At 42.7% G+C, this 25,690-nt stretch overlaps 1 protein-coding gene across 1 annotated transcript in view; it reads left to right on the forward strand.

The window, feature by feature from the left end:
* The window catches only part of LOC110508889 (calsyntenin-2), a 267,259-nt gene extending 245,714 nt beyond the window's left edge, over positions 1-21,545 (forward strand). The window contains exons 9-17 of the mRNA XM_036966206.2: positions 642-804; positions 7,049-7,215; positions 7,523-7,671; positions 13,872-14,083; positions 14,219-14,386; positions 14,942-15,087; positions 15,338-15,458; positions 15,943-16,130; positions 18,710-21,545. Coding sequence (XP_036822101.1) covers positions 642-804; positions 7,049-7,215; positions 7,523-7,671; positions 13,872-14,083; positions 14,219-14,386; positions 14,942-15,087; positions 15,338-15,458; positions 15,943-16,130; positions 18,710-18,901 — 1,506 coding nt within the window. The 3' untranslated portion in view covers positions 18,902-21,545. The remainder of the gene's footprint in view (positions 1-641; positions 805-7,048; positions 7,216-7,522; positions 7,672-13,871; positions 14,084-14,218; positions 14,387-14,941; positions 15,088-15,337; positions 15,459-15,942; positions 16,131-18,709) is intronic.
* The last annotated feature ends 4,145 nt before the right edge of the window (positions 21,546-25,690 follow it).

The following is a 25,690-nucleotide window of genomic DNA, read 5'->3' on the forward strand; positions in this document are numbered from 1 at the left end:
TTCGCAGTGTACCCCCTGATAGTTACAACTCACAGTTGGGGAGTTTGAAGCTGATTTAAGATCAGAGCGTGGGGCCAACTTCTCCCTGGAAGTATCTCAACACTAGACACTTGCCAGGGGGGGAACATAACACTATTATTATAAGAGCTGAGCTGGGTCAATTTCCTTTCGATTGGCTGGCGCTTGACTGACTGCTGGGCTGGATTTGACAGGCTTTGGTTCTTCCCCCAGGGAGGTTTTGGAATAAGTTAGTGTTTTGGGCTTAATGAAAAAGTTGTGTGATGGTCCCCTGACTCAGCGCTCGTAAATCCATGTCCCCTTAATGAGCGACTCAGTTAAACTTCATTAATTATCCTGAGAACAAATTAACAAGAGAGAAGCGGGATGAATCTGAATTAAGTTTAATGTGTTTTTCATTACTGAGATTGGGAGGGAGACTTCCAAACATACATTGTTGGGTTTGGGCTTTATGATAACCGTAAATAAATGGTTAATTTAAGAAATATCATCCACATGGGTTTGTTTGTTACAGTATGAGTATGTGGGAAGGTGATTATCAATGTGCTTAAATACCAACTAGATCTACACAACTCATTGGTGGGTTTAACTCAATGCTAACATCATGTCCCTATGTCTTACAGATCTGTGATAAGGAGTGGCACTACTACGTGATCAACGTGGAGTTTCCTGCCGTGACGCTCTTTGTGGATGGCGTGACCTACGAACCCTACCTGGTGACAGACGATTGGCCCATCCATCCCTCGTCAATCGACACCCAGCTGACAGTGGGTGCCTGCTGGCAAGGTCATTATATACTGCCCTGTGTTCATTCCAACTCCTTGAAACTCTGAGGCTGTCCTAATATGGACACCATACCAGAATAACAATATTTTGTACTGTAAAATAAAGGGAGGGGGGAGAGTTTCTCTTGGATTCAGATATTCTATCACAGAGCACACAAAGAATGCAGCGGTTTTCAATATCCCAGAAACCCCTGCATATTGGGTTTGATTGAAAAGGGCCCTATGTATGTTTCATATCATGTTTCAGCCATTTCCCTGAGCATTACCATTGGGGTGTCTTCGTGCAGTTTGAAGGAAGTTGCTAACTAGCTTTATCTTGGCTGCTAACTAGCATTAGCGCATGCTAGCTGTTACCATTAGGGATGACCCCATTTAGTTGCAACTTTAATTGTACAGTATATGGTTATATTATGGTAAGAACAATGCTTTTTCCCACGGTGGATAGTGGTCGTTGTCCGCAGCACTGTTGAATTGGTGCCTTTTCCTAGACCATGTTGCTATGTGCATAATAATGAACCACCATATTGGTGTTGAGAACAATGTGGCGGAGGCAGCAGCGGACTTAGGAAATGAGGAAACAGCCCTTGAATTAATTGTCTAAGATGAATGAGGAGAGAGGAAACCCCAACTCAATTAGGCCTATAATCAATAGCCTAACTGTTTAATATGCCTGGCTTTATAAATCATCTATATTCTGTATATCTACAGAAATAAGACAGATCCTGCTTCTGTTCGATAGCCTACTGATACTGTGAGCACCAAGGCTCACATAACCACAACATGTCAGATAAACAGTTTTTAATCTTGGCAATGCTGTAACAAAGGCTTTACCATGTTTTTGTTAGAACGGCCTCTTTGTTATTATTTATAATTTATTTAGTGTTGTTTACACGGTTCCAAATTGTCTGAAAAATAAAATGTATAATAATCTCCTATCTCCTTCTTATTGTAATTATTACTATTATTATTATGATCATCATTATAATAATAAGTAATGTTGTTATCATTTGTGAGCTTAATATAACAGCCTTGTATAACCACCATCAAGCTGTAGGCATCCTGTTAAGTCTTAATAACATAACTTACTCAGGCCTATATTTCTACAGACTACAGGAAAAGGCAGGCTGAACAGGCCCCATTAACATCGACGGGGCTTTAGAGGAGCGGGTCAAGAGTTTCAAGTTCAATCAATCAAATGTATTTATAAAGCCCTTCTTACATCAGCTGAGGGCACAAAGTGCTGTACAGAAACTCCCTAGAAAGGCCAGAACCCAGGAAGAAACCTAGAGAGGAAGCAAGGCTATGAGGGGTGGCAAGTCCTATTCTGGGTGGAGATTATAACAGAACATGGCCAAGATGTTCAAATGTTCATAGATGACCAGCAGGGTCAAATAATAATAATCGCAGTGGTTGTCGAGGGTGCAACAGGTCAAAAACCTCAAGAGTAAATGTCAATTGGCTTTTCATAGCCGGTCATTCAGAGTATTTCTACCTCTCCTGCTGTCTCTAGAGAGTTGAAAACAGCAGGTCTGGTACAGGTACCACGTCAGGTGAACAGGTCAGAGTTCCATAGCCGCAGGCAGAACAGTTGAAACTGGAGCAGCAGCACGACCAGGTGGACTGGGGACTGCAAGGAGTCATCAGGCCAGGTAGTCCTGAGGAATGGCCTTAGGGCTCAGGTCTGAGAAACAGAAATAAATAATTAGAGAGAGCATACTTAAATTCACACAGGGCACCGGATAAGACAGGAGAAATACTCCAGATATAACAGACTGACACTAGCCCCCCTACACATAAACTATTGCAGCATAAATACTATAGGCAGAGACAGGAGGGGTTGGGAGACACTGTTGCCCCGTCCGACGATACCCCCAGACAGGGCCAAACAGGCAGGATACCCACCCACTTTGCCAAAGCACAGCCCCCACACCACTAGAAGGATATCTTCAACCACTAACTTACCATCCTGAGACAAGGCCGAGTATAGCCCGCAAAGATCTCCCCCACGACACAACCCAAGGGGGGGCGCCAACCCGGACAGGAAGATCACGTCAGTACCTCAACCCACTCAAGTGATGCACCCCTCCTAGGGATGGCATGGAAGAGCACCAGTAAGCCATTGACTCAGCCCCTGTAATGGGGTTAGAGGCAGATAATCCCAGTGTAGAGAGGGCAACCGGCCAGGCAGAGACAGCAAGGGCGGTTCGATGCTCCAGTGCCTTTCTGTTCACCTTCACTCCTGGGCCAGACACACTCAATCATAGGACCTACTGAAGAGACGAGTCTTCAATAAAGACTTAAAGGTTGAGACCGAGTCTGCGTCTCTCACACGAATAGGCAGACCATTCCAAAAAAAGGGAGCTCTATAGGAGAAAGCCCTGCCTCCAGCTGTTTGCTTAGAAATTCTAGGGACAATAAGGAGGCCTGCGTCTTGTGACCATAGTGTATGTGTAGGTATGTATGGCAGGACCAAATCAGAAAGATAGGTTAGCAGTAAAACCTTGAAATCAGCCCTTGCCTTAACAGGAAGCCAGTGTAGAAAGGCTAGCACTGGAGTAATATGATCAAATGTTTTGGTTCTCGTCAAGATTCTAGCAGCAGTGTTTAGCACTAACTGAAGTTTATTTAGTGCTTTATCCGGGTAGCCAGAAAGTAGAGCATTGCAGTAGTCTAACCTAGAAGTGACAAAAGCATGGATACATTTTTACGTATAATTTTTTAACAAACTTTTAGATTTTTGCAATGTTACGTAGATGGAAAAAAGTTTTCCTTGATACAGTATTGATATGTTCGTCAAAAGAGAGATCAGGGTCGAGAGTAACGCCAAGGTCCTTCACAGTTTTATTTGAGTGTACAACCATCAAGATTAACTGTACAACCATCAAGATTAATTGTCAGATTCAACAGAAGATCTCTTTGTTTCTTGGGATCTAGAACTAGCATCTCTGTTTTGTCCAAGTTTAAAAGTAGAACATTTTGCCGCCATCCACTTCCTTATGTCTGAAACAGAGGCTTCCAGGGAGGGCAATTTTGGGGCTTCACCATGTTTTATTGAAATGTACAGCTGTGTGTCGTCTGCATAGCAGTGACAGTTAACATTTATGTTTCCGAATGACATCACCAAGAGGTAAAATATAGTGAAAACAATAGTGGTCCTAAAACGGAGCCTTGAGGAACACCGAAATTTACAGTTGATTTGTCAGAGGACAAACCATCCACAGAGACAAACTGATATCTTACAGACAGAAAGTTCCTTGGTGTCCACATCACCAACGAACTATCATGGTCCAAACATATCAAGAGTGTCGTGAAGGGGGCACGGCAAAACCTTTTCCCCCTCAGGAGACTGAAAAATGTGGCATCCCCAGATCCTCAAGAGGATACAGCTGCACCATCGAAAGCATCCTGACCGGTTGCATCACCGCCTGGTATGGCAACTGCTCGGCATCTGACTGTAAGGCGCTACAGAGGGTAGTGCGAACGTCCCAGTACATCACTGGGGCCAAGCTTCCTGCCATCCAGGATCTATATAATAGGCAGTGTCAGAGATAAGCCCATAAAATTGTCAGAGACTCCAGTCACCCAAGTTATAGACTGTTTTCTCTGACCGCACAGAGCGCCAAGTCTAGGACCAAAAGGCTCTTCAACAGCTTCTACCCCCAAGCCATAAGACTGCTGAACAATTAATGAAATCACCACTGGACAATTTACATTGACCCCCTCCCTTTTGTACACTGCTATTACTCTGTGTTTATTATCTATGCATATTCATTTCACCCCCACCTACATGTACAAATTACCTCAACTAACCTGTACCCCCGCACACTGACTCGGTACCGGTGTCCCCTGTGTATATCCTCGTTATTGTTATTCTTATTGTGTTACTTTTTCTTCAAATTTTTTATTTTAGTCTACTTGGTAAATATTTTCTTAACTCTTCTTGAACTGCACTGTTGGTTAAGAGCTTGTAAGTAAGCATTTCACGGTAAAGTCTACACTTGTTGTTTTCGTCTCGTGACAAATAAAGTTTGATTTGATTTCAATCATTAATTCATTAATGTCATTACAGGGCATACAAGTCATTCATAATTTCAAGTGCAATCAAGCATTTTATTTAAAATAAAATAACAATGGCCTCCCAAATTCTGTGGTGGTCGCTGCAGCAGGGAGGAGACATCAGGCAACAATTCTCAGCCCGGCCCGGCACAATCAAATCAATTGCGGTCAGACTCCCTCTAGTCATTTGTGTGTCTTAATTATATAATGAAACAATGTGCTTAAAGCATCACACAAGCTCAGTGAATACAGTTGATTTGATTAACACATAGGATGTGTCTATGAATGGAAAAATACACGTTTGGTCAAATTGGTAAAAAAAACTGACAACTCTCGGTCGACCTAGTTACCATAGACTTCCAGTCATTGCACTAACGCTAGTTAGCATTGGCTCGCGAAACAACCTCTAACATCGAGTCATTCTTTTTCAAATCAAAGAGGCTCAAGCTTGGAGACATCGAACAGGAAACACAGGCTGTCAATTCCAGCCGCTTGAAAAGAGGGGGCTAATGATCCCATTTAAACGAAGAAGCACTACTTACCATAGTTTTTATGATTCAAAATAATTATGATTTAAATGTGTTTGCTGGGGGGAGCAGGTCCGTGAGGTGGTTACAGCTAAACCACATGAGCCCCACTCGAGGCATCGAGGTCCAACGTCAAGGGCATTTCCGTGTCATTTTAATTTATTTTAATCTGGCTCCTGATTGCAATTTTCTCTTTTTTCTCCTGTTTCCTCTCTCTTTCCATGAATCTGTGATTGTGTGAGAAAGCCCTGCAGAAGGGATTAAGACAGTCTGAATGGGAGACAAGTTCTTTGGCTATTACAACCCAGTGAAGCTGCTTTAAGCTTCACTAAGCCACAACCGATAACTTTGCAGACCATTAGTGAACAGGATTGCCTTTCTAAGTACCCACCACCCTGCACACAATCAACAACGTAATGAAGAGACACACGGAACGAAAGGCCCCAGACATCATTTTAGCTCCCCCAAATCAAAACGAGATTTGTGACTTGAGACTAGAGCGACAGAGTTCATTTGATTTTTTTTTACCCATTTTCGTTGGGGAAACGTTTATGGAGATTGCTTTGAATGGTGCTCTTCAGCAGAGTAGAGAAGCAATGTATGCCATGTAATTACTATACGTCCCTACTAGGGAAGTATAGTGCAGAGAAACTTTGGTTGTCCTTAGGCCAACTGCCTCTTCTTAACCATAATCTTGAACCTACTCTCTTTTCCTAATACAGCTAAGTCAAACTCTTGATTTAAACTTAATTGCTATCTTTCTCACTGCAGGTGTAAATCCTATACAGTCAGATGTGCAGAAATGGCATATGCTATCAGCACTGAGGCCTACACACTGAACGTGTTCAAATTATCCTCTTTTGGTAGGACGATACTGAAATGACCCAAAATATGCTCCCTCAATCTGTCCTTCGGTGCCACAACAGTTAATTGATAGCGTCATAATAATTTTAAAAATCAGAAGCAATAAGTCTGGAGCCGATGCAGGGGGCGAGACCCGGCTCTGGGGCCGTTAGCACGTTACTATAGCGACTAGCGAACTGCCAGTTCCATCTGCCAGTGGATCAAAGAGGAGACTCACACACACTCGTCTGAATAAGACAACGGCAGCGTTTCACAGGTCTCATGTCCCTGACGCTCTGAGCCCAAATCTACCTCACATTGGACATGTTTTTATTTTGTTGTTTTGACAGTCGCTTTAAAAAAGAAGTGGGGAGAGCAGATGGGAGCTGGCAAACAAAACTGGTTGGCATTTCCGTAGTCACGCTATCGGCTTTATTTTACAGTACTGTTTGGCTTGGTATTTACCTGCTGTTTAGGAAATGTGGTAACAAAGGTCACCCTCTGTTAGCCTTTAGTGAAACCTTTATTTGTAAAGGTTAGTCTTGTTGAAAGGTTAGTTATGTAGGTTCATCTCTTTTCTTAAAGTGTCATTTCTAACTTAGACCGAGTAAATAAAGCGTAAAGGACTGTATGATAAAGAATTACCAAAGCATATTCTTATATTATAATAGAGGCAGGCACAATACTGCTTTCACCTGCTCTGTAGTTTCAGATCAGAACGGATGAAGGAGAGGACCTGATCTCCTCGGAAGCCGTTTTGAGATGCAGCTTTGAACTGAACAAACCTTGAGCTCCCATCCTTCCTCTTCTCCTCCCTAGGTGGTGAGGTGTCCACCCCACGGTTCACCCAGTTCTTCCGGGGCAGTCTGTCTGGGCTGACCATCCGGCCAGGGAGGATCGAGACCCAGAAAGTCATCTCCTGTCTACAGGCCTGTAAGGAAGGACTGGATATCCACTCACTGGAGAGCCTGGGCAAGGACATCAAGGTGACAGCTCTGCAGACACGCTGGTGCACCACACACACACACATACAAACGCATATAAACAGACATAAGTCTACAAACACACCTTACCCTTATAAGTCCTAACATCTGTGTTCTACAAACAGTACTGTTAGGAGATTTGAAAAATCACCATCAATCTGATGAATCTGATTATACTCTTTGGTCAAGTGTTTATTTTTAAGGCGATCCATGTAGAAACGGTACAAATCGAGAGGTTCAAGACATCACAGTAAATTAACTTCACCTCTAGTATCGATGTGTTGATTCATGTGTTCTTCTGTGTGTGCAGTTCCACTTCAACCCAGCCCAGTCGGTGCTGGTGATGGAGGGAGAGGACCTGGAGAGTGTCAACACAGCCATGGCCAAGGTCTCCTACATCAACTCACGCCAGTTCCCCACAGCAGGCCTCAGACAGCTACACATCACCACCACCGTACAGTGAGTATGGAACCCTATAGATGTGTATGTGTATGCACACACACAGTAATCTGTCTCCCACACACAGACACACACTGTAATCTGTCTCCCACACACAAACACACACTGTAATCTGTCTCCCACACACAGACACACACTGTAATCTGTCTCCCACACACAGACACACACTGTAATCTGTCTCCCACACACAGACACACACTGTAATCTGTCTCCCACACACAGACACACACTGTAATCTGTCTCCCACACACATGCTCACACTCCTCAACTTCTTTTCCTTGCTCTCTCAAACATAGTTTACAAGCGCAAAGACATAGGTGCTTGAGCGCACAGACACACAAACATGTTTCACACCAAGCACACAGAAAGACTTGTATCCCTTCACAGAATGTGTTTATCAAGCCTTCATTTGTGTATTTCACACAAACAAATACAGCAGAGGTAAAGAAATGTGGTTCTCTGGGGAAAGAGAGGGGGAAGTGTTTTGATGGTGGGAGAGTGAGAGAAAAGATAGAGAATCTACTGTGTGAAAGTGGAGTCCTTCAAATGCATGTCCTCGGGTTAGTGTGTGGTGTGGGTGTGGGGGTGTGCCTTTGCTCACTGTGTGTCCCCGGGTCAGTGTGTATCCATGTTTGTGGCGCGCCCTCAAGGTTAGTGTGTACATGCGTACGTTCCAGGTTGTGTGTGGGTCTGTTGTCTGGCGCGGACTGTGGTCTCTCTGTGTCTGATGTGCTAATCAGGAGTGTTAGAGGGGAGAGGCATGTCCCTCTCTTTACATCTCCCCTCAGTAACCACTCCATTCCAACCCACCACGCCACGGCTGAGAGGGCCGCTGGGATGCCGTTGCGCCGTGGTTGCCATGGAGCTGTGGCACAGGGGCCAACATCTCATCAGCTGATGATGAGGATATGAATGAGGGCCATGAAGCAATCTGCTATGTCAGGGTTTCTCACGCCAGAGAGCACTCAGAGAGGGAAAGTTGATCATTAGACAAATATAGCTCTGTTAAGACTGGCTGGCTGATTGGGTGGCTGACTGGCTGGGTGGGTGGGTGACTGGCTGGCTGATTGGGTGGCTGACTGGCTGGGTGGGTGGGTGACTGGCTGGGTGGGTGGGTGACTGGCTGGCTGATTGAGTGGCTGACTGGCTGGGTGGGTGGGTGACTGGCTGACTGGCGGGCTCGTTTTCTGTCTCTCTTTCTGTCTCCCTCTATTCCCTTATCCCCTCTGTCTTTCTCTCCCCCTCCTCTAGTCACCATTTCAAGAAAGTTATTGGATTTCAATGCTTTCAATGCTTCAATGATTTCAATGTTTTGCATGTATCTGTAACAGCTCATGTGTTTACGCCATTACCTAACAGGAGAGAGAGAGAGAAGAGAAGAGAGAGAGAGACTTGTACAGTCTTATAGGAGTAAATGAAATGTATTGGTAAACAAATGCAGGCCCAAGACAGGAAGTGAGAGTGGATGAGTGGAGAGAAAGAAATAGTGTGATATAAGGAATGAAACAGGCCCAAATAAGAACAGGGATGAGAAAGAATTGGGAGAAAAGTCAAAAAGGTGTGTGTGTGTGAGTGTAGTATGTGTGTGTGTGTGTGTGTGAGTGTAGTGTGTGTGTGTGTGTGAGTGTAGTATGTGTGTGTGTGTGAGTGTAGTATGTGTGTGAGTCTGTCTGTGTGTGTTTGTGTGTGTGAGTGTAGTGTGTGTGTGTGTGTGTGTGTGTGTGTGTGTGTGTGTGTGTGTGTGTGTGTGTGTGTGTGTGTGTGTAGTGTGTGTGTGTGTGTGTGTGTGTGTGAGTGTAGTGTGTGTGTGAGTGTAGTATGTGTGTGAGTCTGTCTGTGTGTGTTTGTGTGTGTGAGTGTAGTGTGTGTGTGTGTGTGTGTGTGTGTGCGCCCCCTGTATACGTGTCTACACCTGTTCACAGTTAAACAGTGAGGGAGGGGTCGGCCAAATCAAAATGGACGATTGTGGTGGATAGTGGACTCCTGTCACAGGAGCTGTAATAGGATTATTCAAACTCAGAATTCAGACCGCTGCCTTGTATAGAGAGAGACGGCTCCTCCTACTCAGCAGAAATATGTCCCTGGCTATGTCCCAAACTGCACCCTATACTCTACATGGTGCACTACTTGTGATCAGGGCTCATAGGGAATATGTAGGCAACAGGGTGTTGTTTGGGAAGCAACCCCTTAGTAGTGTTTCTGGTCAAGTGGCATTTATTTAGTGAGGTCCGGATCCCATTGTGACGCAGAGAGGACACAATTTGGCCGAGGGACACTATTTGGCATGACAGGCCCTAGTTTAGTGTGGAGACTTTGCTACACCCCACAAATATTTTACCGATGTTGTTCAGGGTAATTGTTTGTGGAGTTACAGACAATTTTGCTTATCGGATAAATCTACACACACGATTGCAGGTGCACGCACGCAGGCACACACACACACACACGCACACACACTTCCTATTCAAAGCCAGTTTGTTAGGTAATTATGGAGATCAACTAATCAGACATACACATACACACACATACATACATTTTTAAAAATAATGTATTTGTTTAACCTTTATTTAACCAGGTAGGCCAGTTGAGATCAAGTTCTCATATACAACTGCGACCTGGCCAAGATAAAGCAAAGCAGTGCGACAAAAACAACAACACAGAGTTACACATAAACAAACATACAGTCAATATAAACAATAGACAAATCTGTATGCAGTGTGTGCAAATTAAGTAAGGAGGTAAGGCAATAAATAGGCCAATAGTAGCGATGTAATTACAATTTAGCAATTTACACTGGAGTGATCGATGTGCAGATGAGGATGTGCAAGTACATACTGGTGTGCATTGATCCTGGGGTATTTTGGCCCAGACTCTGCACTGGCTGGCTCTATGCACACTCACCTGACTATATACACACACACACACACACACACACACACACACACACACACACACACACTGCTGCTACTCTGTTTATTATCTATCCTGATTGCCTAGTCACTTTTACACTTACCTACATGTACATATTACTTCAACTCCTCGTACCCCTGCACATTGACTTTGTTCCGGTACTCCTTGTATTTAGCCACGTTATTGTTATTTTGTGTTACTATTTCCTTTTTTGATCATTTGTCTTACGTTTTAACTCTGAATTGTTGAGAAAGGGCTCATCAGTAAGCCTTGCACAGTAAAGTCTACACCTGTTATATTCAGCGCCTTTGACAAATACATTTTATTTGATTTTGATTTGACACACACAACACACACTCTTCCTATTCCAATACATGTAAATACACAGACACACACATACACATACACCCCATTCAAAGCCAGTCTGTTATTTAGTTAAGGAGAACGCATCTAAGTACACTCTTTATTTAGGCCTAGACTTAGTGCAAGTAATTACCATGGGAAAGCAGTCCAATCAGTAAGTTTAGCTAGTAAAGCCAGAAGCACTGTTATCATATAAACAAATAGACTGTTTTTAATTAGCGTGGGAAAGTAAATATATGAATAAATAAGTTAGTGAAGAGCACTTTTCACCGACCCTTGAAAAGCGTAATTTCAAGGCTTTAGGCGCCAGCGTTTGTATTAATCCTGAGAGACTTCACTGCCCCCTCAAACTGTAATGAACTTAGACGACAGCCAGCTTGTTTCCCCCAGACGGTCTGGGTGGCAGGGCAGCTCCTCGCTCTGGATAGGATATCCTTAGAATCTACAGTGCCTTGCGAAAGTATTCGGCCCCCTTGAACTTTGCGACCTTTTGCCACATTTCAGGCTTCAAACATAAAGATATAAAACTGTATTTGTTTGTGAAGAATCAACAACAAGTGGGACACAATCATGAAGTGGAACGACATTTATTGGATATTTCAAACTTTTTTAACAAATCAAAAACTGAAAAATTGGGCGTGCAAAATTATTCAGCCCCCTTAAGTTAATACTTTGTAGCGCCACCTTTTGCTGCGATTACAGCTGTAAGTCGCTTGGGGTATGTCTCTATCAGTTTTGCACATCGAGAGACTGAAATTTTTTTCCATTCCTCCTTGCAAAACAGCTCGAGCTCGAGCTCAGTGAGGTTGGATGGAGAGCATTTGTGAACAGCTTTTTTCAGTTCTTTCCACAGATTCTCGATTGGATTCAGGTCTGGACTTTGACTTGGCCATTCTAACACCTGGATATGTTTATTTTTGAACCATTCCATTGTAGATTTTGCTTTATGTTTTGGATCATTGTCTTGTTGGAAGACAAATCTCCGTCCCAGTCTCAGGTCTTTTGCAGACTCCATCAGGTTTTCTTCCAGAATGGTCCTGTATTTGGCTCCATCCATCTTCCCATCAATTTGAACCATCTTCCCTGTCCCTGCTGAAGAAAAGCAGGCCCAAACCATGATGCTGCCACCACCATGTTTGACAGTGGGGATGGTGTGTTCAGGGTGATGAGCTGTGTTGCTTTTACGCCAAACATAACATTTTGCATTGTTGCCAAAAAGTTCAATTTTGGTTTCATCTGACCAGAGCACCTTCTTCCACATGTTTGGTGTGTCTCCCAGGTGGCTTGTGGCAAACTTTAAACAACACTTTTTATGGATATCTTTAAGAAATGGCTTTCTTCTTGCCACTCTTCCATAAAGGCCAGATTTGTGCAATATACGACTGATTGTTGTCCTATGGACAGAGTCTCCCACCTCAACTGTAGATCTCTGCAGTTCATCCAGAGTGATCATGGGCCTCTTGGCTGCATCTCTGATCAGTCTTGTCCTTGTATGAGCTGAAAGTTTAGAGGGACGGCCAGGTCTTGGTAGATTTGCAGTGGTCTGATACTCCTTCCATTTCAATATTATCGCTTGCACAGTGCTCCTTGGGATGTTTAAAGCTTGGGAAATCTTTTTGTATCCAAATCCGGCTTTAAACTTCTTCACAACAGTATCTCGGACCTGCCTGGTGTGTTCCTTGTTCTTCATGATGCTCTCTGCGCTTTTAACGGACCTCTGAGACTATCACAGTGCAGGTGCATTTATACGGAGACTTGATTACACACAGGTGGATTGTATTTATCATCATTAGTCATTTAGGTCAACATTGGATCATTCAGAGATCCTCACTGAACTTCTGGAGAGAGTTTGCTGCACTGAAAGTAAAGGGGCTGAATAATTTTGCACGCCCAATTTTTCAGTTTTTGATATGTTAAAAAAGTTTGAAATATCCAATAAATGTCGTTCCACTTCATGATTGTGTCCCACTTGTTGTTGATTCTTCACAAAAAAATACAGTTTTATATCTTTATGTTTGAAGCCTGAAATGTGGCAAAAGGTCGCAAAGTTCAAGGGGGCCGAATACTTTCGCAAGGCACTGTAGATCCCAGATCTAGGTTCAGCTTACCCTTACCCTTAAGTCGTAATCCAGTATGGATAAGTGAAAAATTGATCTTAAATCAGTGACTAGGGGCAACTTCGTCTGAGGACTACTTAAACAGTAGTAACTGTGAAAGGTGTTGGAGAGAATGTCAAATCCAGAAACAACTCCTAGCCCCTAAGCCCTTACCCCTAGGCACAAGTGTGTAGGAGGTAGGTACAGTGAATGTAGAAATATAACATTCAAATGTTTCTTTGTTTGGGGTTTTCATGTTAACCGTTTGCTGAGAAAGTGTTAAATTGTGTTGATGAGAAAATGTGATAATTAGTATACAAATGCGAAAGTGTATGTTATTGGAAATAGGCAGTTTCGAGCCATCTGTCTCAAAAGCACATCACTCACTCCCAAATATTCTGAAAAGCTGTAGAGTTTGTTGCCAACAGAGACCACTTGCAAAAACAATTTGATGTCCACTTTCACAGTTGCCTCTATCACAATCTGTCTTTACAGTAACTGTCTCTGATCTCTGAAATTAAAATTAAAAGTGCCAAGTCATTCATTACCAGGACCAGAAAGAGTATTTAGGCTGTGTCCTCTTGGTTGAAAGCTCTCATTAATGGTGCCACACAATGCAATTTATTCTGATTCCAGTATCAAATGGCAATTATGTTCCCCTAATCTCTCTTACCTTCTTGTTCCTTATCTGTAGGCCAATTATCTACAAAAACTGCCCTGAACAATCGTGACCTGAGGGAAAACACGGTGCACTTTTTGCATCATCTGTCAATACACTAAATGTCTATCTCTATTTTCTACTACTTTTCTCTTCTCCTCCTGGGAGCTCAGGTGTTTCGGGGAGGACATATGCATCTCCATCCCAGACATTAAGGCTTTAGTAATGGTCCTGCCACCCAGCGAGCCACGGATCACCATCGCTGGTTCAGATCAACTCGTCAGGCCTGCCGCCGACCTGCGTGGAGCCATGGGCGTGGCACCCTTCAAGGAGCTGCGCATCACCAGCACTGTAACCAAGGGTGACGGTGTGCCATTCAGCGCAGGTGGATGAGGGGCCGGATACCGTGGATACATGTTGATCAGCATGATGTGATCCCAAGTAGTCAAGTTGTAAAAGTGTGTGTTTGTGCATCCATGTCTGTGTTTGATTTTGTGTGCGTTTGTGTGTATGTGTGTAGTCTACAGGCCTGGTGTTCTGGAGGCGATGCACAACCTGGATTACTGTGATGTCCTGGTGATCGGAGAGGAGCTCAACCCGGAGCAAGAGAGTCTGGAGATTCACCACAGCTCTCTAATGGGGAAACACCTGGACGCCACGAACTCCACCTCAGGAATATCCATATATGGTACGTGTAGTTGAAGTCGGAAGTTTACATACACCTTAGCTAAATACATTTTCACAATTCCTGACATTTAATCAGAGTAAAACATCCCTGTCTTAGGTCAGTTAGGATCACCACTTTATTTTAAGAATGTGAAATGTCAGAATAATAGTAGAGTGATTATTTCTGCTTTTATTTATTTCATCACATTCCCAGTGGGTCAGAAGTTTACATGCACTCAATTAGTATTTGGTAGCATTGCCTTTAAATTGTTTAACTTAGGTGAAACGTTTCGGGTAGCTTTCCACAAGCTTCCCACAATAAGTTGGGTGAATTTTGGCCCATTCCTCCTCACAGAGCTGGTGTAACGGAGTCAGGTTTGTAAGCCTCCTTGCTCGCACACGCCTTTTCAGTTCTGCCCACAAATTTTCTATGGGATTGAGGTCAAGATATTTATATTAGTGTCTTGAGAAAAACACTGTGCCCAGTGCTGAGCCCTGGGGGACACCATCTATATTTGGTTGGGAACACCAGGAACACCCTTGGTAATAATGCCTTTTCTCCTGTCTTTTTCCCTAGGTGTGGACTCCATGGCCCATTATGAGGAGGCCCTCAGGCAGGTGCGCTACAGGAACTGGCGCCCGGCGACCCTGAGTAACAGGAGGTTCAGGCTCACCTGCTCTGAGCTCAATGGACGCTACACCAGTAATGAGTTTAACTTGGAGGTCAGGGATGAAACTTTTTCTCTTTTCTACTTCACCCCCACATTCTATTCTCTCATATTTCCACCACTTCTGTCTTCATACCTATTTTAACACCTCTCTCTCCTTTTCTCACACTCCTGAACACTCTTTCTCGCCACATTTCTGCACCATCACTTATCACCCAGCCCCATTTACCCTTTATCCCTGTCTGTCTTTGTCTGCATCAGTGCCATCTCCATACTGACTGATATGTTCTTTGTCCCGCCCTCAGGTTAGCCTCGTTCACAACGCAGCACCCGTAGAGCATGTCAATCACATGGCTGTCCAATCCCAGTACATGCGGTCAGTGCATCATCCACTGATGGTGCACTCTGTCAATTCCCACATCTCAGGTAAGGCACCCAGCAGTTCGCACGCACACACACACACACACACACGCACGCACGGTGAAGACCTGAGGGTGTGTTTGGTTGAACTGGAGGGGGATCCAGATTAGGCTAAGCCTTCAGATCATACAGACACATGCTGTCTCTGTCTCCCTCTCTCAGGGTCACACACAGGCAAACACACACACACATACACAGGACTGAGTGATCCTCCCAAGGGTAGGGAGGACAGAGCACATGGCAGAGGGAACTGGGAATCTCTGCCCTATTGTGTACAGAGAGAACCGAGTGTAGAGACACAACTCAATGGAAAGAATGTGGCAGCAGATTTCTACGGTTTTACCACAAGAACAGAAAGCCAGTCCCTCCATACTTTTTTTTATATTACATTAATAATACTAATATACACTACTTTCAATGTAATGAAACAGTGAAGTGATTTTGTAATTTCAGATGAACTTATCTTTTAAACACATTTCTCCCCCCACAGGCACCCCTCCAGCTGCCACAGTCGTGGTAGTGATCTGTATCGCCGCCCTGGTGTGTATAGTGGTGCTAGGCATCTACAGGCTCCACAGTACCCACCAGGACAGCTCCAAGAGTGAGGAGGATGAAGCCAAGGACCCAGAGATGGACTGGGACGACTCCACCCTCACCATCACAGTCAACCCTATGGAGGTGAGAGGACATTACACAAAGGAATTCCCAGAGAAGGCATTGTCAACTAAAATCAACTCAAAGGCACTTATGAAAATCTGAATTGTTGAGACCTATTGAATTGACTGAATATGTGAAGGGGTTGAATGATTGATTAGGCCTACTCTAGGTCTAGTGGAATGGCTAGGGGTTGAATGATTGATTAGGCCTACTCTAGGTCTAGGGGATTGGCTAGGGGTTGAATGATTGATTAGGCCTACTCTAGGTCTAGTGGAATGGCTAGGGGTTGAATGATTGATTAGGCCTACTCTAGGTCTAGTGGAATGGCTAGGGGTTGAATGATTGATTAGGCCTACTCTAGGTCTAGTGGAATGGCTAGGGGTTGAATGATTGATTAGGCCTACTCTAGGTCTAGTGGAATGGCTAGGGGTTGAATGATTAATTAGGCCTACTATTGTTCTAGTGGAATGGCTAGGGGTTGAATGATTGATTAGGCCTACTCTAGGTCTAGTGGAATGGCTAGGGGTTGAATGATTGATTAGGCCTACTCTAGGTCTAGTGGAATGGCTAGGGGTTGAATGATTGATTAGGCCTACTCTAGGTCTAGTGGAATGGCTAGGGGTTGAATGATTAATTAGGCCTACTATTGTTCTAGTGGAATGGCTAGGGGTTGAATGATTGATTAGGCCTACTCTAGGTCTAGTGGAATGGCTAGGGGTTGAATGATTAATTAGGCCTACTATTGTTCTAGTGGAATGGCTAGGGGTTGAATGATTGATTAGGCCTACTCTAGGTCTAGTGGAATGGCTAGGGGTTGATGTGTTTCATTACATTTATTACGTCGAACCTGTTTTGGTATTATATTTAGGGTTTGGGTTTTGTAGCAAGGACATTATTTTTGTCCATTGATAAGTTATATTATCAATTATTTCTGATCTATAGCTTTTAAGTGTTCAGGTAGGCCTCCGCACAACAACAAACATATAAATAGGAGGGGTGCTCGACAACAATGACAGAAATTCAACCATGGCTTGCCAAGAAAAAACTGTCAAAGACTAATTCAAGGTGTTGGTGGTTGGTGAGAAGTAGGCATTGGTCTGAAGCCGAAAAATAAAGTAAATTCAAGTGAGCACCACAATGCCTATTCCACCCATGCTCTTCCAAGGTTTTCCAGCACACAGCTTTGACCTACTACAGTAGCTATGTCGGTCTATTGTACTTCAAACAATGTGTATGCAAGTTGCTTAGGATTCAAACCTTCTTAAACAGTAAGTTTCTAGCTTGTTAACAAAGCCCTGTCAAATTGGTTGTTGATCATTGCTAGACAGCCATTTTCAAGTTTTGCCATAGATCTTCAAGTAGATTAAAACTGTACCTCGGCCACTCAGGAACATTCACTGTCTTCTTGGTAAACAACTCCAGTGTAGATTTGGCCTTATGTTTTAGGTAATTGTCCTGCTGAAAGGTGAATTAATCTCCCAGTGTCTGGTGGAAAGCAGAGAGAACCAGGTTTTCCTCTAGGATTTTGCCTGTGCTTATCTCCATTCCACTTATTTTTTAATCCTGAAAAATGACCCAGTCCTTAACGATTATAAGCATACCCATAACATGATACAGCCACCACTATGCTTGAAAATATGGAGAGTGGTACTCAGTAATGTGTTGTTTTGAATTTGCCCCAAACATAACACTTTGTATTCAGGACAAAAGGTGAATTGCTTTGCCACATGTTTTGCAGTATTACTTTAGTGCAAACAGGATGCATGTTTTGGAATATTTTTATTCTGTACAGGCTTCCTTCCACTCTTACTTTCTCCTATCGCAGACATTGAATTCTGTAAATGTTTTAAAGTCACCATTTACCAATAGGTGCGAGGCATAAAATAAACTCCCTGGCCTTTGTGTTTGAAACTCACTGCTCGACTGAGGGACCTTACAGGTCATTAATTGTATTTGGGGTACAGAGAGTCATTCAAAAAATCCATGCAATTTATGAAGCACATTTTTACTCCTGAACTTATTTAGGCTTGCCATAACAAAGGGGTTGAATACTTACTGACTGAAGACATTTCAGCTTTTCATTTTTAATTAAGTGGTAAAAAAAAAAATGTCAGTGGTAAAAATTCAACAATCTAAATGTAATCCATTTAAAATTCCTTCTGTAACACAAATATTTGGTTGTCTGTGAAAGCGGCGGTACAGAGACCCTAAAACATGTAGGGTAATTATTATTCACTTTCTATTACCCTAAATCTTAGGATCCATGGTTATTATTATTATTATTATTTTGTGCTATTATTTGCCATTCACCTTGAATCATGTTATTTACATTGCTGTGTCTCAGTAAACCACTAGGCTATAAATAGGAGCTAAGTGCAATGCAGGTAACACTGAGGAAGATGTCAGCTTGACATCATGTCATTCACCTGTACTTCTCATCCTGAACAATGGATTCAAGTGAGCAAAAATAAATACATCTCTACCATTTTCGTTGAGTGCCCCAACTCTCTGCCTTGAATGAGTCATTTTGGATGTTTTTACAGACACGCCCTTATGTTACAGTATTTTTAAAGTGTGTTCCACTGTGTTCTTTCCCGTAGAACGTCAGAGAGCCTCAGACGGTGGAGGAGGAGGTAAATGAGGAAGAGGAAGATGAACAGGCAGGCGACATCACGAGTGCAGAGTCTGATGACAGTGATGAAACAGAGGAAGAGGAGGACGACGAGAAGGAAGTGAAGGAGAGCAAGCTGAAGAGCAAGCTGGAATGGGATAGCTCTTCGATAACATATTAATCTTTCACGCATGCGGACATGCACATACACACACACACACCTACATATACAGAATTTGCTGAGTCAGTCAATCAGTTGTGAAAACAGCTACCCATCAAGTTTGCCACTGTCCAATGTTTTATGTCCAATGTCGCTCTCTTCTGGTCAAAATAAGGCATTACACACAAAAGGTTTCATTGTTTTCTGACTAACCAGTGGAGCTTATTTTCTCATATTTTGGTGTAACTACTTGTTCCTATTTAAAACCATCATTGACAACACAATAGGTAGGGCCAATTGAAAATTCAGTTGCATAAGCACATTTCCACCTTATATCCAATGGCTCGTTCATCTGTGTTTCATTATTTCTGGGTTTGGACACGAAACATTGGACAGCACATTTTCCTCTTATCTTCCTCAATTGCTGTTGAGTTACTAATACAAAAAGATCGTTGAATGCATTCATTGTAAATACCTTCTTTTGCATTAATACAAAATTATGCATTTCTTCGGATTTTGAGATTGTATTTCATTCATTTGAAATCTTGGAAATATATTTGAGGTCTTCTGAAAAACGGACTTACAAATTATCATTAACATATTTAATTTATTTAAGGTATTTTAAGAGCCAATGTATTTACAAAACTAATTTTGAACATTTTTGATAGTCTCATTTTTCTTTCTGTCTGCCTGGTTCATGTTCTTGGACATATGAAACCAAGAGAAGTTCCTGTATGTTTTTATAAATCCCTCGTGAATATAGCAAGTAGTGTAGCTGAACTATCATTCACCTTGGGCCTGGTTCAATCCGTGGCGTTGAAGACCTGCGCTTCAACACGCAACATATGTAAAGGCAATGTTCGCAGAGATTGCATTCAACGCTGCATAGGATGGCTCAATTACCTTTACCAATCGCACTATAGCGCAGATCTTCAGCGCTACGGATTGAATCGAGCCCCTTGTCTCCCACCTACCTCTCCTCAAACTGTATGTTTAAACTTGCTTGCATCAGAGGCAGGGCATTTTGAGTAGTTGAGTTTCTCCTAACCACAGATCTAGGATCAGCTTACCCTCCTTCACCTAACTTTAACCGTTAGAAAGGAAAATGCAAAACTGACCTTAGATCAGCACTCATGGTCATGCCTCTATCTGTATTTGCCGTTGACTTGTGTCCATCTACTTCTTAGGCTGAGATGAGGGCCTGAGAATAGACACTTAACAGGATAGTTAACCCCATAATAAAGTTTGTCCGTTGTTTTTATACATCAAAAGTGGTATAAAGTCCATAAGTTGTGTAAATGTTTCATGCCATGTGTTGTTTAAAACAAGGAGTATGGGTCTGACAGATCATTTTGGGGTGAACTATCCCTTTAGTCACCACCTGGGGGCAACATCATACAAAATCCCTATTCTCGGTTTGACAGGTTGGCATTTTTAGCCTGGGCAGAGACAATTTATCACATTCTCTTTGGCTGTCTTTACACAGGCAGCCCATTTTTGGGGACACAACCAAATTCACATAGAAATATGAGTTATGGAGCTGTCACTCATTGAAAGCAAGTCTAAGAAGTGGTAGTTCAGTTCTATGTGCACTTTTTCTATGCTTCCCGTTCTTAAGTTTTGTTTTTGCATCTTTTGCTTGTGGTTTTGTGCACCAGCTTCAAACAGCTGAAAATACGATATGTTTGGTTATGGAAAATACATTTCAAAGCGGTTTAGATGGTAAAATGATTCTCTTCACAATGAAATTAGGCACATTTTAGAAACCAGGAAATGGAGCAATTTCTGCACATGGCACCTTTCAACACTTGTGGAATTTCTGTGTTAAATCATTGTATATATATTGATTGGTATTTTGACCAATCAGATCAGCTCTGAAAAATATCTGATATGAAAAGATATGATTGGTCAAATGACCAATTAGTGGAAAACCCCAAAATGGGCTGCCTGGGTGCATCTCAAAGGGCTGAATTGTCTTCTTCACCTTGTCTCCTTTCCTTCACATGTCACCTTGTCTCCTTTCCTTCACATGTCCATCGAAAACACCGGTAAGGTGAAAGCAAACTGATGGGTTCCATTGCCTACCCAAATTTTGCTTTCACCAGCTCACTTCATGTCCATACAGATTAAGGAAAGGAGACAAAGAGAGGAATCCACTTCTGACTATTGAGATATCCTCTCATGTTGTTGTTGTTCTATGATAAACCACCTCTGTCAGGAGTGCCACTGTAAGAAACCAGAAACTATTGATCCTCTCATTCTCTGGTGGCCTGTAACAGGGCTGCTGTAGCTGAATCTAGCCAACTCCTTTCTGACCCCTTGATTTTCCCAGAATGCCACTCTAAACTCTGCATCCGTTACATGTTTATGTCTGTAGCAGTGGTTAGAACTCTTCCCCGTCGGCCTTAATGCCTGTGGTTGTGATGTCATCATCGTGAGACGAGCCTTTCCCATTGCCTTGTTTCACCCCATCTTTACACCAAATGTGTCATAGAGGAGTAAAAATAAACTTTTGCATATAAACTGTGTCAAAACAGTTAAAGACAGTTATTTTATATATATGTTTCATTTATTTTTGTTTTTGTAAAGTTTTTTTTTTCTTCTCTTTGGTGGTCACAGCAGCACTTTCTGTACATTGACCAATAAAGACTTGTTTTAGAATCTACAGTATATGTGTCTTCTCTCTATATGTGAGGACAATAATGTGTGATGTCCTGTCTGGCTGCCTCATAACCTAGTACGCCTAGAATTGTATAAGGAATTTGATAGGCTACATTTTACAGTACGACTCTGCTCCAATTTGACTGGAGATAGCTTTATTTGTGACGTACAGGTACAAATTAGAATTGTGCAATAGCAGACCATAAGAGAGTTACAAACGTTGATTTTTTGTGTTAGCAATTAGACATTGTTCTCAAAGGGGCTAGTTACCCCTTAGTACCCTAATATTGGTGCTAGCAAGCAAGCTAGGTTGAGCTAGGTATCAACAGCCAATTCAATAGGGTTTGGAAAATAGTGCGCTTATATAAAAATGCGATCTTGCGGAGTATTTACATACAGTTCAGTTTTCTCCAAAGTTGGTACCGCTCGTCCCTCGCCCATGAACACATCGCCCACCGGTCCCCCGCTCCTTCATTCTAAAATAATGAATGGGCTTCCGGTCTAAGGCACTGCATCTCAATGCAAGAGGGGTCACTACAGTCCCTGGTTCGAATCCAGACTATCACATCCGACCGTGATTGGGAGTCCCATAAGGCGGCGCACAATTGGCACAGCGTTGTCCGGGTTTGGCTGGGGTAGGCTGTCATTGTAAATAAGAATTTGTTCTTAACTGACTTGCCTAGTTAAATAAAGGTTACATTTTAAGTTAAAAATATAAAAAAATTATACTGAATGTGGATCTTGTTTGAAGCTGTAGGCTTTTTCATGAAAAACAGCCTACATAAATAGATGGGCTGCATTTCAATTTCAGCTCAGATTGCCAGCATCTTGTGCATCAACAACTCGCAATGAGAAAATTTTTGCCCATGCTATAGTCTCTCACCTACACTGCCCATCATGTGCCAAAGGCCTCCACAGAATATTCCCTCTCCTCTGTGGCCACTTCACATGTGACCTGTGCATGAGCACCGTTGAAAGGGATTGCTACTGTGAGGACGCGCAGTCACACGGCCAATGCCCAGAGTGCCACAAACTGTTTCCCAACCTACCCTCTTCAGAGTGGGACTTCCCACTGGTAGGACATGTCCTCCAGCACCTGACAGAGCAGAATGATATGGCTGTGAGACAGAGTCAACCAGGGGGGAGGAAGTCCCTTTGTGGTTTGTGCCACATGGGCAGGCGAGCAGTGAAATTCTGCCAGACCTGCGAGCTCAATTACTGCTAGATATTCCTGAAGAACCCTCACACCCGGGGCCCGTACTGTTCTCACGTTTTATTGGCTCCCATTATGGAGCCACTGTTTCAGTGAGGGAACAGGAGATTGCGAGGTGTGTATTCATTTTAAAAATATACATTTTTCACAGCTCAGCACCGATAGCCTTGGCGACGACACCGCTGAGGTTAAAAACAAGGTGACTGGACTGAGAATTACATAATCTCACCTGCTCCAATGTTCTCTTTTCTATGCATGTCTTTCAATGAATCTTTCATAGAAATATTTTTTATTTTCATATACAGTATGGTACAATAAAAAGACATGCATTTCAAAAGTTGCTTATACAGAGAAATACAGGTGAGCACAGTAGTGCATCATCATTCCTGTCCATATCATTATAGTCATGAGAGAAAGCATTCGGCCTATACTAGCAAGCACAATGAGGCAGACGGAAGTTTTACAACAATAAACACAGCCAAAAAAAGGAATGATGAGATCTCAGCCTCATAGATGATGCTTTGTAGGCTACATCTTGAAAAATAATTACATTACAGCTTCTCGGTTGTTTTCATTGTGGCGGGAGCCGCAGCCTAATCGCATCATTACTGATAATGTTAATTAGAAACTCCAAAACCTTGGCCAGACAGCAAATGTTAACAGTCAATTACTGTATCCCCTTGATGGTCGTTGAGGTTAATTGCATTTGTATTAGTGGGCTGTTAAAGCCCAATGATGAGGCACAACCAGTGTTATTATGAAGCATGCTGCCTGCATGGCCAATGGCTTTGTCCTTGTCTTCCTTTTCTAACTAATAACTCATCTCTCAGCCTCACCAATGTAAACGACCATAGACGAGAGATACATCTAAAGTCATTGAGGTAACAGAGATGAAGTCGACCCAAGAGCATACAGTGGGGCAAAAAAGTATTTAGTCAGCCACCAATTGTGCAAGTTCTCCCACTTAAAAAGATGATGGGCCTGTAGTTTTCATCATGGGTACACTTCAACTATGACAGACAAAATTAGAAGGAAAAAAAATCCAGAAAATCACATTGTAGAATTTTTTATTCATTTAATTGTAAATTATGGTGGAAAATAAGTATTTGGTCAATAACAAAAGTTTATCTCAATACTTTGTTATATACCCTTTGTTGGCAATGACAGAGGTCAAACGTTTTCTGTAAGTCTTCACAAGGTTTTCACACACTGTTGCTGGTATTTTGGCCCATTCCTCCATGCAGATCTCCTCTAGAGCAGTGATGTTTTGGGGCTGTTGCTGGGCAACACAGACTTTCAACTCCCTCCAAAGATTTTCTATGGGGTTGAGATCTGGAGACTGGCTAGGCCACTCCAGGACCTTGAAATGCTTCTTACGAAGCCACTCCTTCGTTGCCCGGGCGGTGTGTTTGGGATCATTGTCATGCTGAAAGACCCAGCCACGTTTCATCTTCAATGCCCTTGCTGATGGAAGGAGGTTTTCACTCAATCTCACGGTACATGGCCCCATTCATTCTTTCCTTTACACAGATCAGTCGTCCTGGTCCCTTTGCAGAAAAACAGCCCCAAAGCATGATGTTTCCACCCCCATGCTTCACAGTAGGTATGGTGTTCTTTGGATGCAACTCAGCATTCTGTGTCCTCCAAACACGACGAGTTGAGTTTTTACCAAAAAGTTATATTTTAGTTTCATTTGACCATATGACATTCTCCCAATCTTCTTCTGGATCATCCAAATGCTCTCTAGCAAACTTTAGACGGGCCTGGACATGTACTGGCTTAAGCAGGGGGACACGTCTGGCACTGCAGGATTTGAGTCCCTGGCGGCGTAGTGTGTTACTGATGGCAGACTTTGTTACTTTGGTCCCAGCTCTCTGCAGGTCATTCACTAGGTCCCCCTGTGTGGTTCTGGGATTTTTGCTCACCGTTCTTGTGAGCATTTTGACCCCACAGGGTGAGATATTGCGTGGAGCCCCAGATCGAGGGAGATTATCAGTGGTCTTGTATGTCTTCCATTTCCTAATAATTGCTCCCACAGTTGATTTCTTCAAACCAAGCTGCTTACCTATTGCAGATTCAGTCTTCCCAGCCTGGTGCAGGGCACCTTTGACAGCTCTTTGGTCTTGGCCATAGTGGAGTTTGGAGTTTGGAGTGTGACTGTTTGAGGTTGTGGACAGGTGTCTTTTATACTGATAACAAGTTCAAACAGGTGCCATTAATACAGACAACGAGTGGAGGACAGAGGAGCCTCTTAAAGAAGAAGTTACAGGTCTGTGAGAGCCAGAAATCTTGCTTGTTTGTAGGTGACCAAATACTTATTTTCCACCATAATTTGCAAATAAATTCATGAAAAATCCTACAATGTGATTTTCTGGATTTTGTGTACCTATGATGAAAATTACAGGCCTCTCTCATCTTTTTAAGTGGGAGAATTTGCACAATTGGTGGCTGACTAAATACGTTTTTTGCCCCACTGTATATGTTCCCATAACTCACTGCACAGGTAGTATGAAGTTGAGGGCCTACCAAGACCACAGTTATAGCCAAGTTATCCCTCACAAATGCAAGTGACACTACAACATCCAAATAAAATACGGTGCATTATGAAAAGTGTTGAGACCTCTTGACTTTTTCCACATTTTGTAACGTTACAGCCTTATTCTAAAATTGTTTAATTTTTTTTTTCCTCTCATCAATCTACACACAATACCCCATAATGACAAAGCAAAAACAGACATTAATACATTCCTGCAAATGTATTAAAAATAAAAAACATAAATATCTCATTTACATAAGTATTCAGACCCTTTACTCAGTACTTTGTTGAAGCAGCTTTGGCAGCGAATACAGCCTCAAGTCTTCTTGGGTATGACGCTACAAGCTTGGCACACCTGTATTTGGGGAGTTTCTCCCATTCTTCTCTGCAGATCCTCTCA

This window comes from Oncorhynchus mykiss, chromosome 28, assembly GCF_057628025.1.
Source record: "Oncorhynchus mykiss isolate SJ-2025 chromosome 28, ASM5762802v1, whole genome shotgun sequence".
NCBI classification, from domain to species: Eukaryota; Metazoa; Chordata; class Actinopteri; order Salmoniformes; family Salmonidae; genus Oncorhynchus; species Oncorhynchus mykiss.